This window comes from Carettochelys insculpta, chromosome 5 (assembly GCF_033958435.1).
Source record: "Carettochelys insculpta isolate YL-2023 chromosome 5, ASM3395843v1, whole genome shotgun sequence".
Taxonomy (NCBI): domain Eukaryota; kingdom Metazoa; phylum Chordata; order Testudines; family Carettochelyidae; genus Carettochelys; species Carettochelys insculpta.
Window position 1 is genome coordinate 114,250,981 of NC_134141.1, and position 16,998 is coordinate 114,267,978.

At 41.3% G+C, this 16,998-nt stretch overlaps 1 protein-coding gene across 1 annotated transcript in view; it reads left to right on the forward strand.

Moving 5' to 3' along the window:
* MYO5B (myosin VB) overlaps positions 1–16,998 on the forward strand; it is a 375,576-nt gene that overhangs the window by 230,279 nt on the left and 128,299 nt on the right. Inside the window, exons 13-14 of the mRNA XM_074995787.1 lie at positions 6,485–6,607; positions 8,185–8,268. Of these exons, the coding sequence (XP_074851888.1) occupies positions 6,485–6,607; positions 8,185–8,268 (207 nt within the window). The remainder of the gene's footprint in view (positions 1–6,484; positions 6,608–8,184; positions 8,269–16,998) is intronic.

A 16,998-nucleotide genomic window follows, 5' to 3' on the forward strand; every position in this document is an offset into this window, starting at 1 on the left:
CGATTGTCTTCAATGGCTAGTGGCTAGGTTTTACACTGTTGGTGGCTGGGTCTACTAATTTGCAATGAGGGTATTCACAGCAGAGATTTCTCTTTGTATATTTACAGTGAGTCAGAGCTGGGATGTTTCGCTTGGTTAAGTGAATCTGATCATATTTAATTAAGCGCTTAAGTATCCTTGACTATTTTAAACTGAGCGTTTGTCATTGAAATGCCTACTGCTTTCACTAATTTAGGTCTGCCTGGCTTGTGCGTTCAACTGAAGGCACAAGATGAAATGCTATGTTGCACATAACATGCAGTCAAGGGCATGATGGAGTAGGGCACACATTTGTGGTGGTACTCTTTTTCTTCTGATTCACTGTTGAACCCACACTGACAGTAGATGACACACTGTTCTTGGAGATGTATTTTTTTGATGACATATAATGACTCAAACAATCATGACTCTTAAAGATCCCACCTCCTTTCTTGTACAGGCAGATAGATATAGGTATATTTGCCATATTCCGATTTGATTATATACTTCCTGCTGAAAATTCTCCCTCTAGTTGCTTCTTGTATGCCATCCCTTAGGAGTTTCCATTGTGCCAGAAGGTTCATGTGGTTGAAGCACCAGCCAGGCTCCAGGCAGCTGAAGCTGCTATGAGGATTTTTACATAGCAACAAATAAATGAGGACTCCCCCGCCCGACCCCTTTAGCATATGTTGGCTTGGCTTGTCAGTTATGGATTCAGATTATAATGAATCAACAAATAAGAACAAATTAACACTTAATTATGATGACACTGGATGATGGTTCAGAAGTAGATCCTGTATCTAAGCTGAGCTGTACTGTACAATTCTTTCCTTCCCTGCATTGTCAAGCATATCACTGTCCAGATTTGAGAAGACCTCTAACTTTTAGGAGGAAAGTTTGCCGGGTGGCAGTGTTACCTTGAGTTTCCAGAACCTGCAGCAGAGGCAACTGAACTATCTCCCTCCAGGAATAAATCAGTGGGACCACAACAATTTCATCTGATGGAATTTTAATCCAAGTAAGCATGTGCGATCTAAAACAGCAGAGTTAGATTTAAGCATGCTCAGGCATATGGAATATGTTTAGAAGATCCCAGATCTTTACCGAGAATCTGGAATGGCATTAAGTAATTAACAGCAGCTGTGTGACGGCCAGTTGCTCACCCACCAGGAAGAAAAGATATCGGAATAAACATCTCTAGGACTTGGCCTACAGTAGGGAGTTAAGAATTGATGTGCAATTCTAGCTTCAGCAACTGTATAGCTAGAATTGAATTATCTGCAGTCGGGTTACCTGGCCGTCCACACAGAAGGAGGTCGATGGGAGAGTTTCTCCCATTGCCCTCCCATACGCCTTGTGATATCAAGGAGTACAGGGGTCAGCTGCCCACTCCAGGGCACTCTCTGTTAGGTGCTTGAAATCGAACTCTGGAAGATCGACCCTAACCGTGTTGATCTTCCTGAAAGTGTAAACATACCCTAGATAGCTTCAGAGCACATGTAATAGCTAATCTTTTATAACAAATGGCTATTAAACATATGGATAACTCCCTATAAAATCATAACTTCTCTAACTTTCCATAAGTTTTGAATATCAGGGGCCCCCAGGCTCAAGGTCTTCCATCCACCAAGGTGTTCCATCTCAGTTGTTTGCTTTTCTTTCTCTCCTCCCATTCTGATTAGCAGAAACTGCTGACTAGTTTTGACCGTGCCTTCGCAAGCCTGCTTTCCAATTAACCCTGAATTATGTGGTATTCTATTAAACTCATGGTGGCTGAATGTACATAATATGGTTGCAATTGGCTTGATCCCATTTTGGGGTGTACACATCAATCAAATCCAGGGTAACAGCAGATTGCTTCAAAAAACATCTGATACTGTCTGCTGGAGGTGACAGGCTGCTGGACATACCATTGTTCTGTTTCATTAGCGTAATTACAATATGTAAAATAAATAGTAACCTACTTTGGTGTTGTACAATATCCTGCCACCTAATGGGGGTTGCTTGAATACACAGTTCTCTCTCTAGTTCTGAACAAGGACAACTATTCATCTGCACATTTTCACATAAAATCTGAAATAGAGGAACAATTCCTGCACGCATCAATTCTTACAATTTCTGTGGTATTTCTTTGTAGCTTGGAGTGGTGTAATTAGTCACCGTTTTATAATGGATCCTTTTACAGTAACCTGAAAACTCACCGCAGCCTTATGAAGTTTTCAGTGAGCATGGTGAGCGAAAGCACATTTGTATTGATTAAAACCTACTCACACCCACATCCCAGTGGCTGCACTTGTATTTTTAGGTTCTCACCACTCCTCCTTGCTATTAGAATATAGCAAAACCTCTTCTGTTAGGTGGCACCATGGAGAGAGAATTGCTTTGCTATGAGCGGCAGTTGGTAGAAAAGTACAATGAGCCAGTTGGCAGCCAAGCCTCCTTATATTGTGGATAAATGTACTCTGGGACTGAAATTCACATCAAGGGGTCTTGACAGCATAATGAAATACTAGATTAGAAGTGAAGTATTTGTCACCAAAACTCTTGCCTCAAAGAATGTTTTTTTTCCTTATTTTTTAAAAATTATGTACAGTTCTTTAGTTTAGCCTCTTCCAGATGATTTTGTATGCTAATAGACTTTGGTGAACTAAATAATGCAAATAGTAAGAATTTATCTATAAGGTTAAAAGCAGAATGAGACTTGGGAGTCACCAGTGAAACAAAGAAGGTTTGAATTAGGGCAGAGGCTTGACGGAAGCAGCTTCATCACATGTTGTTGAACGACTTTTCTTGACCATACAGGAAAATGTTGAGAATCCCAAAACTCAATAATAGATACTTCTTTCTCTGTATCTTAGGATAAGTTCACTTTAAAGTCCAAATTATAAATGTGGTCATTAACACAATATAGTTAATTGCTCAGTGTGCATCCCTGTGCCAGAAATAATGAAATCAGATTACTGGTAATTTCAAGCAGGCTGATTTTTTTAACCCCACTGATATCACTGTACTTCAGTGTAAATGTCATAATTAACAATATTTTTCTTTTGGTTTGAAGGTTGGTTGATCTATTGAAAATCATTAGAAAATTAAGTAGCATCTTTCTCCTTATTCATTTTTATAATGCTAATTGCTGGATCAGTGGCTTTTGAAGTTATTCTGTAATCTTCCCTCCCTCCCCAATAGATTTAATGTGTTCTTTTACTCTGAATAACACCCTCATCTTTCACTCTTTGCTGGTTTAGTCTTTGGAGGTCTGGGGTGAATTTATTTATTTGACACCAATTCCAGCATAAAGGAAATGGCCCAATCCTAGAAATTCCAACGTATATAGAGGAGTTAATTCAATTGCAGTGGCCCTAATTGTTGTCATTAGTCTAGGTAATGAATAAAGATATCATCGGTGCTAACGGTTTTAAAATTCCTTAAGGACACACAAGCTCCAGTCTAGCACAAATGACCATCTATGGCCCAATAAGGGCCTATGCCAGGTTCTGCTTGGGAAGTTTTAAAAATAGGGCACAATGCACGTGCTTTGCTGTGCAATAGCACAGTGAAGGCTGTTTGTGGTGAACTTGAACATAGTGAAACTCTGTTTTGAGGTAGTGAAGCCTGTGAATGTGAAAATCATAGTGAAATCTAATTCTCTAGTAAGTGGGGGGGAGGTCACTGTGAAGTGCATGGCTTTGCACCTACCTGATACACACAGGGTGTATGTGGTAGGTGGTAAATGGGGTATTTAGTCCCTCTAACGTACAACAATCTGCTGTTGCTGAGTCAGAGCTAGAAAAGAACAAACAGAACAAGCAGATGCTATGGAAATCTCATACTCTTGTTTTCATTACCAATGACAAATATTTCTTATAGGTACAGTAGAGTCTGCTTATTAGAATAGCAGCTCCTTAGTTGTCAGCAGAGAGTTGCTATAATTGGTAATAAGCAGAAGGCAGATGAAAGAGGCTACAGCCAGGGAAGAAGGCTCTTGGACATGCCTTCTCTGGCTGCTGTCCAGGGTCAGGGAGCCACAGCGTGGAGGCTGGCACATTCCACAGGTTGAATGGGTGGGAGGCTGAGTGTCTGTGGAGCTGCACCATCCCTTTTCTTTCACTGTAAAATACACACACATACAAACAGGGTTTGCAGCTCTGAGATTGCTTTCCCCAACCTGTGAAAGCCTGGCACGTAAATGTAGCTTATGTGTAGTTTTTATGAAATATCCCCTTCGTTCCAGTCTTCGCTGACAGCCCTGGGAATTCATCTGCTTCCTTTAGGCTGCACATCTCAGGCATGAAACAACAACAAAAGTGACCTTAATCACACTGGACTGCTCTCCTGAAGGTGGGTGGGTGGGTGGGGGGGTGGGGGCGTAGCAACAGGAAATAAACTGAAGATCCAAGCTGTGGATTGCAAGGGGGTTTGTATGTGGAGACATAACTAATTCTCCTGGGTTTTTGTAGGCCTACAAGTTCACATGCTGTATATATACAAATGACCAGATAGAAATGGAAGCTCCTCCTGTGGGTGACTTGAAAAAGTGCTGTTCATGGCACCTGCTGTAACAAAGGAAGTGGTCAGTCACTTATCCAAATAGGGTATATTTAGTTAATATATTTTAAAACATTGTAACAATCTTTATTTATATAGGAATTTTTCACCTGGGAGGATCCTAAGTCACTTTGCATATTTAATAAACTAATATAGGGTGTGGTACAAACGATGTATTTTCTTGGTTTGAAGATCTTGAAGCAACACTTGACACCAGTGTAGGGAAGGAAATATACAATGCCCTGTGAAATTAAAACTATGGGAGCAATTTAGGTAGGCAGACTGTAATCAGTGGAAATGCTACTTACCATGAAAATCAGAGCGAACAAGCCCTCTGTGTGAAAAATCCTATGGAAATTTAATAGCGACAAGTCTCTTAATCTCTGTGTCAAAGAAAAAGACAATAAAACGTGTGTAAGATGAGCTATTAACTTCCCTGCTTTATGGGCCATTTTGAGACTACAAAGACTAAAGAGATGCCCAATGGCACATTCCTGAGCTAACTGCACCTCTGATCCCTTCGGATTCTGCTTGAGGGCACCTCACTTCAGTCCAAAGCATCTAGCTGCCACTTCTCTTGAACAAGAATCCCATGTCGTGCTCTCCCTTTGTAGGTCTGGGTGTCAGGCTGCAGAACTCTGCAGTTTACTTTCATTGTCAGGGAGTAAAGACATGGTTAACCTGTGAGGAGCCAGTTCTCATCTAACGAAGTAATGGTTATTCAGAATAAAAACATTTCAGAGAAAACCGATCTAAAACAATAAACATCTGATTTGCAGATCTAATTCGTAGGCAGTTATCTGTCTTCCACACAGAGACCCTGGCACACAATAATTGAATTAAAAATTGGCTAAGTTACATGCCTCAAACATAATCGTAAATGGGGAATGATCATTGAGTGGGTATGTTTCCAGTGGAGTCCTGCAGGGATTGATTCTTGACTCTATGCTATTTAATATTTTTGTCAACCACCTGGAAAGCAAACATTATAGTAGTCATAGCAACATTTGCATATGACACACGGGTTGATGGAAGGGTAAGTGCTGAAGAGGACAGATCACTGAGAAGGAGAAACCTGCATCTCTTGGTATGCTGGGTGCAGACATTCAGTGCTAATGTTAGCATGGCTAAATGTAACTGCATACATCTGCGTACAACATATGTAGGCATGGAGGACTCTATCCAGGGAAACAGTAACTGGAAAAAATTGAGGAGAGGGAGAAGGAAGGCTGGAGTAAGCAGCTGATGAGCACAGGCTGGGGAAAGTCTTTGAGTTTTCTTCAGTTTTGACTATAATGTCCAAAAAGCCCTGATTTGGCTGCTTTCTTCCTGCTGACTGGAGTTTGTCTGACTGTTCTCTGCCGTTTTCCCACAAAATAACATGGTGAGGCAGAGGTAGCAGCCCTTTCATCTTTGTACCCTCACGTAAGTGCATAATATACATGTAAGTTCTTTGTCAGAGTGACCTTCCTTAAGCCTTAAATGTGATGAGATCACATCATGAGGGGAATTCAGTTCATTGAGTGAGGTGCGGGGCAGGAGAGGTTATATAAATAAATAATAAATCCCCTGTGCTCTGTTGGTGGGATTGAAGTCTCTAACAATATATTTTATATATAAACAAAAAACTATTAAATGAAGTTCCCTATGAAGCACTTTGATGCCAGCCTTGAATTCTGCTTTACAATTATTTTCCATGGTTTTGACTTCTTCCCTGCTACCCTCTGTGCATGGGCTGACCTCATACCTAAACCTGTGACCAAGCTACCTCCCTCTGAAGAGCTCGTTTCTGTTGTCACTTACAAGATGTGGGCTAAAAATATTCAGTAATGTAGTGAAACACTGAAAGTATGCAGTGTCTGTCTTTGAGTATTCACTCGATCTAATTGTAAACCTTCTGCCTTTCCTTTTTGCTTTCTAGGTTCCGAAAGGAACTGACCAGAACTGGGCACAGAAATTGTATGACAGACATTCCAGCAGCCAGCACTTCCAAAAACCTCGAATGTCCAATACCTCCTTCATTGTTGTTCACTTTGCAGATAAGGTATCAGTAGTATACTGAACACACAGCACTTTAAAAATGAGTTTGTGATGAACAATCAGAATGGAAAGGGGTTGTGTTTAGGAGTTCATTTTTTTAAAAAATTACCTTTTAGCTATTTTGGCCAAGGACTTTCCAAGGGAAGGGGCCAAGGGATCAGGAGGCCAAATTGTCATTTCTTTTAATTGGGCATTCAAATCTCTTAGTATGTGCTTAAAATTTCAGTGTTAGACTTATTATTGAGTTTTAAACAGGGATAATTGAGCTTTCTGATTTAACAAAACAGAGAGCTGCATCAAATCAACGTTTTCTGAGGTTTCTACATTCAGGAAAGATTGAAACAAGGGTATTTTCTTGAGTGCCAGAAAATCTTGCATTTGACAGATACTGTAAGATATGATTACAACTGGGACCATTCTCTGTTAGGGAGAAATCTCCATCTTGGGGCTTTCCACAGTTAAAGGCTGATGCTGTAACATCCAGTAATGGTCTCAAGCTGTAGATAAAACATGACTCGACAGATATTGCTCAGAGCCAGTAAGAATCTATGATGAGGTTGTAGTTTACCCTGTATGTGTCTCTGTGTTCAAACTGTAAATACAAAGCAGATCTTATGAGCACAAAGGAGTCACATGACATGCACGCCACTGCCAAGTGTTGTCTATTGTCCTCAATAAAATAAAGATTAGATTTTTCTTATGTTAACTTGAGTGAATTGGAATATTCACATAAGGTTGTGGCTTGAGTTCCATTATACATCAGATTTAAAGCACATTGTCACCAAATCTTCTGAAAGAAGACATTCCAATTTCAAATGCTGCATGTGTGGTCTGTGCCAGTTAGTAGTTTTCTTAAAGTGGAATTAGGAAAAAATATATTTTACTCGATCTTTGGAAGACTCAGTCAGTGCTTTCTGGCCTGGTCTTACTTGAAAAGCAGCTGATTCTAGAAATTCTGAAAACATTTATTTGCTAGAGAGATTGAGTGAGATCTAGGACTGAGATCTCCAGGACCTTTTGAAACTGAGATACAGGTAGTTCTTCACTGGCTTGTCAGGAATGGCCAAGTGTACCTTTCAGAGAGTGCCAAATGAATGGATGAGTCCTAGACATTTTGCCGTTGACATCAACGGGGATTGGATTGGATTGCGAAGGGGGTAATAATGGGGTAATGTTCAGTGTTTGAATTACGTGTTGTTGTGCCCTGTATCTTAGACTCAGATATTTTATATCAATAGGATAAACTGGTGTGAGCTTCCTCCTGCTTTGCCCCCATTCATTCAGCCATATGCCCAACCATTCAAATATGGTTGTGGCAATATAGGTGAGAAATCACATATCATGATTACAGCAAAAGACTTGCAATATGTTGAATAATCTGAGGATTTGTCTAAAGCTGGGCTGTGAAGCTATAAAATTGCAAGGTAGACATTTGGGTTGGGACCAGAGTGTACAATATTACAACCTTGCAGTCCAAGCCAGGGAGCCCAGCCCAGGTGACTTTGTCCAGTCTTGGGTATTTAATTTCAGTGTGGAAATATTCCAAGGGTCTTCACTGCATTCTCTTGCTCTGTGTGGTAGGTGGAATATCAGTCTGATGGATTTCTGGAGAAAAACAGGGACACGGTGTATGAAGAACAGATCAACATATTGAAGGCCAGCAAGGTAAGGGCAGAAGGGTTGGAAATAGGTCCCCCTAAACCAAGTTGGCATTGATCAAGTGTTTCTTATCTTCGTTCATTTTAAACTGCTCAGGAGTGTGCGCAAAAGCTCTGATCATGTGTACAGTTTGCAGCCAAAAGTAAAATAATTAAACCTGTCATTTTCTCTAGCTATTCACTTTGTCCATGTAACCCCAATCTCCTTTCTGTTCTGTCTCCTGTGACTTGCTTGAGTTCCTAAATCACGTCCATTGTCTCTTAATCCAGAGGTGAGCAAAGTGGGGGGCCAGCCTCCTTGAGCAGGGATGTGAAATTTTATAAGGGCTGGGGGGTGGGGGGGGCAGCATAATTGGCTGCTGGATCTCAAGCTCGTGCAACTCATTAAAATGTTGAAATGTGTTACTGTTTTTAAGTAGGTGTATTCATATTTATATATCAATTAATAAAGTTTTTACATTCTACAGATTTATTATTTTCTTACAAGTGCTGAAAAGGTGTTTTCTTTTTTTGTTTTTTTTTCATATGAACATATCCGAATTTTCATTGGCTTGGATTACATTAGACAGGTTGGGCTTGCCCTGCTAATTTCAGGAACGAGAAGTGTGGCCTGACATAAAAAGTTTGATCACTTATGTTGTAATCAACTCTACTTGAAGGGAACTCCCGTCACAACTTGATGACTGTACTCCTGAAACAGCCCAGATGAAGATCACCCCACTACAGAGGGTCAGCACACAGTATATGTACCTTTTAAATCCCACATAGTCCACCTTTGGAGGATTGAAGTGATGCATGGGATTTAGGATGGATAACTACACTGGGGTGATTTCAGGTCCAAAGAACTATCACTGTTCAGTGACATGAAGCTTTCTGTTCTTTGTGTCTTCCTGCCCTTCTCCAACCCTAGGATTATGAGCATGATCGCTGACACACCTCCAGCCTTGGTTGATCCCAAAATTTAAAGATCGTGATCAGGAATTAAACTCATACGTTGTAGGTGGCATTGCAGAGCGTTTTTTCAAACTGCTATCTTCGGCCATAAATACAGTGCTTGTAGTTGAAAACGCATTTACTTTTTACTTTATTGTAGTATGCCATGGTTACTGTTATTTCCTTATAAATTATATGTTCACAGTGCTCAGAGTTAATATAGTATTAAGATGGGAATATCAAGGAATTTGCATTCAAGAAAGTCCAGTGTTTGACAGTACTGCAATAACATTACTGCCAAGGAATTTGTTAGTGTTGCATATCGTAGCATAACACATGAACACATTTGCACTGAACAAAGAAGTTCCTTGATCTCTCTGATGCTAAGAGCATCCGAGTGCTAGACAGTGAGGGGCTGCCTGGTATCTAGCAGTGAGTTTCAGCTGATCAGGCCAGCAATGTGTACCCCAAGTCACTGCTGTTGTAATCTGTATCTGAATGGTGTTAGGTAATATATCATTGGAAAATTAAAAACAAGTAGATTTTTAATACCACAGAGCAATGTTTGTGGTCAGCAATAGGAATTATGGACACACTCTGACATTAAGTTATGACAAATGTAAAAAGAAAAAGGAGACAAACTAGGGATTGTTTTTCCAGACAAAGGGCAAGGCAAAGATCTCTTGATCAGTGGCAAATGGAGCCAGGTGTGACCAGAGACATGGGCAATGGGCTGTTGGTTTCCATCAAAGGAAGGACATAGAGCTGGAAGACACCCAAAAAGCCATCAAGTCCAGCCCCCTGCCCAAGGCAGGACCAAACTCATCATATCAGCCCAGCCAGGGCTTTGTCGAGGTGAGACATAAACGCCTCCAGGGATGGAGACTTCACTACTTTCCTGGGTAGACCATTCCAATGCTTCACCACCCTCCTAGTGAAAGTTTTTCCTAATGTTCAACCTGGACCTTCCCAATCTCAACTTGAGACCATTGTTCCGTGTTCTGCCATCTGTGACCACTGTGAACAGCCTCTCTCCAGCCTCTTTGCAACCTCCCTTCAGTAAGATGAAGGCTGTTATCAAGTCCCCCCCCCTCAGACTTCTCTTCTGCAAACTAAACAGACCCAGCTCCCTCAACATTTCTTCATAGGTCATATGCTCCAGCCCCCTAATTATTTTGGTCATCCTCTGCTGGACCCTCTCCAGTGTGTCCACATCCTTCCTATAATTGGGGGGCCCAGAACTGGACACAGTACTCCAGATGTGGCTTCACTAAAGCTGAATGAAGAGAAATAATCACTTCTCTGGATCTACTGGCAACGCTCCTCTTGATGCAACCTAATATGCTATTAGCCTTCTTGGCTACAATGGCCCATTGTTGACTCATGTCCAGCTTCTCGTTCACTACAACTCCCAGGTAAAACCACAGGAGACTGACCTGGTGTTTATTCTCTGGGTGAGACACACGAAGCAGAGCTGAGCAGAACACTAAGTGGGCTTCCCAACCTGTAAGACAAAGAGTCCATTTTGGGGGAAAAGGGAAGAGAGACTCTCCCATCTTCTCCTTCACCTTAGGAGATGAAAGAACCAAACAATTTGATCTGTGTGACGGGTCCTGGCCAGCAAAAGCTGGAGAGGTGACGGGGATGAGAAAAAACATTTTGAACAAAGAATGCCTTGCATGTTGAATAGTAACAGAGAGGGAGCCGTGCAGTCTATATACTATCAAAACAAAAAAGCAGTCAAGTAGCACTTTAAAGACTAACAAAATAATTAATTTATTCGGTGAGCTTTCGTGGGACAGACTCACTTCTTCAGACCATAACCATACCAGAACAAACTCTATAGTTAGGGCATAGAGAACCAAAAATAGTAATCAAGATTGACAGATCAGAAAAAAATGATCAAAGTGAGCAAACCAGAGAGCAGAGGGGCACTGGGGGGGGCAGAGTCAAGAATTAGATTAAGCCAAGTATGCAAAAGAGCCCCTATACTGTCCCAGAAAAATCTGCATCCCGGTTCAAACCATGTGTTCATGTGTTGAATTTGAATATGTAAGAGAGTTCAGCAGTTTCTCTTTCCAAAGCAGACTGAAAATTCTTCTTCAATAAGATGCAAACTCTTAAGTCACTAACAGAATGGTCCACTCCATTAATGTAGACTAACTGGTTTGTGGATCAGGAATGTTTTGATGTCTGTTTTGTGCCCATTAACTCTTTGTCTGAGAGTTTGAAGTCTGTCCAATATACAAAGCATCTGGGCATTGTTGGCACATGATAGCAAATACGATGTTCGTTGAGGAACATGAGAATGTGCCTGTGATTCTGTGAATAACCTGGTTAGGTCCAGTGATGGTATCGCCGGAATAGATATGTGGGCAAAGCTGGCAGCGGGCTTTGTTGCAAGGAAAAGTCCCAGGACTGGTATTCATGTGGTATAGACTGTGGCTATTGGTTGGAATCCTCATAAGGGTGGGAGGTTGTCTGTAGGAGAGAGCAGGCCAGTCACCTAGGGCCTTCTGGAGTGTGGCATCCTGTCTGATTCTCTAGCCCTTTTTTCATAATTTCTAGAGTTCTGTTTTTCTTTTTGACTGCTGTAGCAAATTGAGTGAATGTTTTCAGAGATCTATCCACAGTGATTTCCAAGATCTCTCCATTGAGTGGTTATAGCTAAATTAGTCCCCGTTATTTTGCATGTGTAGTTGGGTTTTTTTTCCAATGTGCGTTACTTTACATTTATCAACATTAAAATTCATTTGTCCTTCTTTTTGCCCAATCATTTGGTTTTGTGAGATGTGTAATACATAGATAAGAAAGTTCTAATCTGCATCTGTAAAATTATATTATTGAAGAGCTCCTCACTAATTTTACACTTGCTTCAAATGTAACTTGATTTTTTAAGATCTCAGTGAGGTCAGTTGAATAAGTCAAGTTTGACAGTAATAGGATTTAATTTAGCTTAGACAATTTGCTTATCTGAGAATCACAAAGCACTATACAAATATTTTTTACAAGAGATGCACTTGAATTAATATCCCAGATCCAAATGGCCATATTTTGGCAGAATCAGATTTGAACTTTGCAGCTCAGTCCTTTCTAATGTAATTGATATTTAATTACATATAGGTAGACCGAGGCACCAGATGGCTTAAATGACTTGTTCAGCGGCAGTCAGTGGCAATGCTCAAAATAGAACTCAGTCTGAGAACTCAGTAACTTACTTATACTGATTGTTAGGATTCCATCTGTTAATTCTATATCATGCTCCTGGGGCCTTTAAACAAATGCAAATCCCTTCAAAAATAGTTTTGGTTACAAATTGAAATACGGCATTAATTTCTTTGACTTCCTGATTTTAAGAAAATGAGGTAACCATGATGGTATTGGCAAATTCTTTTGAGCTGCTCCAATCTTTACAGTACATAAGCCTTTGCATTCTCGTCCTTCAAACTTAAAGAGTAAAGAATAAAATTGCAAGGCACGTAGAAGAGCACGAATTGTTGGGCAAAAGTCAGCATGGTTTCTGCAGAGGGAAGTCGTGTCTAACTAATCTATTAGAATTCTTTGAAGGGGTTAATAGACATGCGGACAAGGGGCATCCAGTGGACATAATATACCTAGATTGCCAGAAAGCCTTTGACATGGTCACACACCAAAGGCTTTTATGTAAATTATGCGGTCATGGGATAGGAGGAAAGATCCTTTCATGGATCGGGAATTGGTTAAAAGACAGAAAACAAAGGGTTGGAATAAATGGTAAATTTTCATAATGGAGGGGGTTAACTAGTGGTGTTCCCCAGGGGTCAGTCCTGGGACCGATCCTGTTCAACTTGTTCATCAATGATCTAGAAAATGAGGTAAGCAGTGAGGTGGCAAAGTTTGCAGATGACACCAGGTTGTTCAGGACAGTCGAAACCAAAAGGGATTGTGAAGAACTACAAAAAGATCTCAGCAAACTGAGTGATTGGGCAGCAAAATGGCAAGTGAAATTTAACGTGGGTAAGTGTAAGGTAATGCACGTTGGAAAAAATAACCCAAATTACACGTACAACATGATGGGGTCAAATCTAGCTACAACAGATCAGGAAAGGGATCTTGGAGTTATAGTGGATAGTTCTCTGAAGACATCCACACAGTGTGCAGCGGCAGTTAGTAAAGCAAATAGGATGTTAGGAATTATTAAAAAAGGGATAGATAATGAGACAAAAGATATCATACTTCCCCTATATAAAACTATGGTACGCCCACATCTTGAGTACTGCGTGCAGATGTGATCTCCTCACCTCAAAAAAGATATATTGGCATTAGAAAAGGTTCAGAGAAGGGCAACTAAGATGATGAGGGGTTTGGAATGGGTCCCATACAGGGAGAGGCTAGAGAGACTGGGACTTTTCAGTCTGGAAAAGAGGCAATTGAGGGGCGATATGATAGAGGTATATAAAATCATGAATGGTGTGGAGAAAGTGAATATAGAAAAATTATTTACCTTTTCCCATAATACAAGAACTAGGGGACACCAAATGAAATTGACGGGAAGTAGGTTCAAAACTAATAAAAGGAAATTTTTCTTCACACAGCGCACAGTCAACCTGTGGAACTCCTTGCCGGAGGAGGCTGTGAAGGCCAGGACTCTATTAGGGTTTAAAAAAGAGCTCGATAAATTTTTGCAGGTTAGGTCCATAAATGGCTATTAGCCAGGGGTAAAGTATGGTGCCCTAGCCTTCAGTACAGGGGCAGGAGATGGAGGGCAGGAGATAAATCACTTGATCATTGTCTTCTGTTCCCCTTCTCTGGGGCACCTGATATTGGCCACTGTCGGCAGACGGGATACTGGGCTGGATGGACCTTTGGTCTGACCCAGTATGGCCGTTCTTATGTTCTAAAAATATCCTATTGTTTTGTTTTTCATTACATCTCAATCCTCTTTTTCTGTAAAGCCCAGCTATTGAGCTGAGACTGAGAGAGTCCTAAAGTCAGGGTGCAGACTGAAGTCCTGTATAACGAAGTTTGACATCTGTCAGAGTACCAGTGCTGTCTATGCAAAGGGCTAGCACAATATTCATTGAACAAAAAATTGCACTTTGGTGTCAGAGAGCAGCCATCCTGCAAAATCCTGTTCCAGTTAAGCCCAGATCAAAGCAATCTTTTGTTAGCCAGTTTAGGAATGACAGATTAACTCTTGATTCCCCTCCAAACTTTGCAAACAGACATCTGTGTTGCCTGTTCAGCTGTAGGCCCCTTTTGTCTTTGTTGGCTTTTTTTCCCCCATTCATCTGAAGCTTCTCAATGAAGTGAAATTAACCTGCCATTTACACAGTTATCTGTTTCCTGCAGTCTGTTTAATGTCCTGTTAGCTATGGAGTGAGGCCATTCAAGTCTGGTTTAATTTCCAGGAGCCCTGTCATGAATTTCTCCCTTGGGTTAACCACTATTAGGGATAGTACTGACCTCTAAAATAAAAGCAGATAAAATGAGAAGGAAAGAGAGCAAGGACACGAAAAGATGGGGGAAAGAATGAAAGCACTTCTTGAGGAGACTTTAAGTAGAAGATTTAATATAGATAGATTCATAACAGGAAACTAATTGAGCATTGCCAGTGATTTGCTGTTCTATTCAATGACAGGTTTCTATGAAAATGCTGAGGTATGCAATTTTCTTGTCTATGTAGGCAATTTCTTGTCTAATGACTGTGGAAATCATCTTTAATTGTGTTCAAAATTAAAAGCTCCATGTCCCCAGCAAGCCCGTACAATTTACCTGTATTATTAGAGCTTATTAAAAATGCCGGGTAATCTGCAGGAAATTTGACACTGCGTGATGAATTATTCAGCCAGTGCCCTGAATGCTGTCAGGAGCAATCCTGTAGCACTGACCGTGTCGGGAAGATTTCTGTTGGATTTTCCTGTAACCACTTAGTTTCACACTTCAACAAAACAAACCAGCAGAAATGCAGCATTTTAAAGACTAACAGAATGATTTATTTGGCGATGAGCTTTTGTGGGACAGATCTACTTCTTCAGTCTGTCCCACAAAAGCTCATCACCAAATAAATCATTTTGTTAGTCTTTAAAGTGCTGCATTTCTGCTGGTTTGTTTTGTTGGAGTACAGACTAACACAGCTACTTCTCTGTTAACTATTTCACACTTCAGTTGAGGATGGGAGCTACAATTAATTTGTGATAGTTTATTAGAACAGCACTGAACTAAGCAAACACAGGTGTCATCTAGAGTTCACCCATTTATTAGCATGCAGCCTGAGATACTGGGTTTATTATCAAGGTATTTTCCCTCTCCCCAGTTCTTTCTTCACTATTCAGTTTCACAGGACCAAATGCAGCTGTGATGTGCCAGGTGGTATAAATGACCAGTGGGCAAATGCGTAAGGGAATGTAAGGTGGTGTGACTTATATGGCAAAGGTGCTGGAACTAGGGATGCTGGGCGTGCTGCTACGCTGCTGGTTTGAAGCAGTTTCCATCACGTACAGGGTTTACAGTTTGATTCAGTGGCTTTCAGCAAACCCATTACACAGATTGTTCTAGTATCTGTGTGCTGTCAAGCTGGAAGGAAGTGTAAGGTCTTAGTGTGCAGTGAGCTCTGGGGAGCAAATCTATAGCACACGGGCCTGATGCGAACGCGCTGGGGATGTGGACCCTGCTCCCCCACACAGTAGATCGAAGCATGCTATCAAGCTTTTTATTTGTGCACAGCTTGCTGCACAGTAAGTCTGCATGAGCACAAGACTGAAGCTGAAGCATACATCCAGGGCTCTTATTGCTATCTGCATTCCTCTGACAGCTCTCCTGTGAAGACTCTCAGCATGTGAGAGCGATTTACATCCCTTGCTCACTTTTACTTTGATTTACAGTCTTGTAACTTATACCAACTCGCACATCACCTCTGAACTGGGGTGCTCAAGAAAACAGTACAAATAAGAGCCAAGTAAGGACAGGTCTACACTAGACCTGAAGGTGGATCCCCCAGATACACAATTGCAGCTACAACACTTGCGTAGCTGGAATCTATTGATCGAGGATCGACTTATCTGGCTGTCCTCACTGAGGGAGGTTGATGGGAGAAACTCAAAATGTGAAACAAAGGACAAGCTCTATGAGTGGTAGTAAAATCCAGATGTATTCTCTGTAAGCCAGGAAAAGGGGGACTCAGGCATGAGCAAAACTGACAAGTGCAGAAATAAGTTCTGCACTGATCAAACTCTTTTTCTGAAGTCGGTAGCCAAACTTCCATGCGGCAAGATCAGACCAGTAAATGTAATATGGTATTAGAAATGGGTATGGGATCCCAGAGATGAACCCCATCCACCTGCATTTGAGAAAACACACGCTTGGTGAAGAACTCCCACCTAAGTGAAATTGTATTTACACTCATTAGAAGGCACTGCCTTTTGGGTTATCCTGGGAAGGAGCAAGGCTAAGGGAGTAAACCCTGACAGAAAATCTGGAGGGGAGTCCTAAGGCGGTTCTGTGCCAACTTCTGGCATTGACCCGGCAACTCCTGCAGCTGAGCTGCTACCAGACGTAGAGGTTATCCTCTCCTTTGGACTATATCAGTAAAGCCGAGAGGGGGACACTGGCATCTGGGCAGCCCAGTGTCCCAAAAAAATTGCCCAGGCTCGTGCCTGGAGAGGTACTCCAGCATCGCTTAACAGCGTTGAACCAACATGGAACGTAACAGATACCGGTTATAAGCTCTTTCTCGATTGGCGTAGAGAACGAGCACCAGGGCTTGCCTTCAACGGTGGGAGAGATCATCGTACCTCACTGGACAGTCACCGCCCACCTCAAGCTG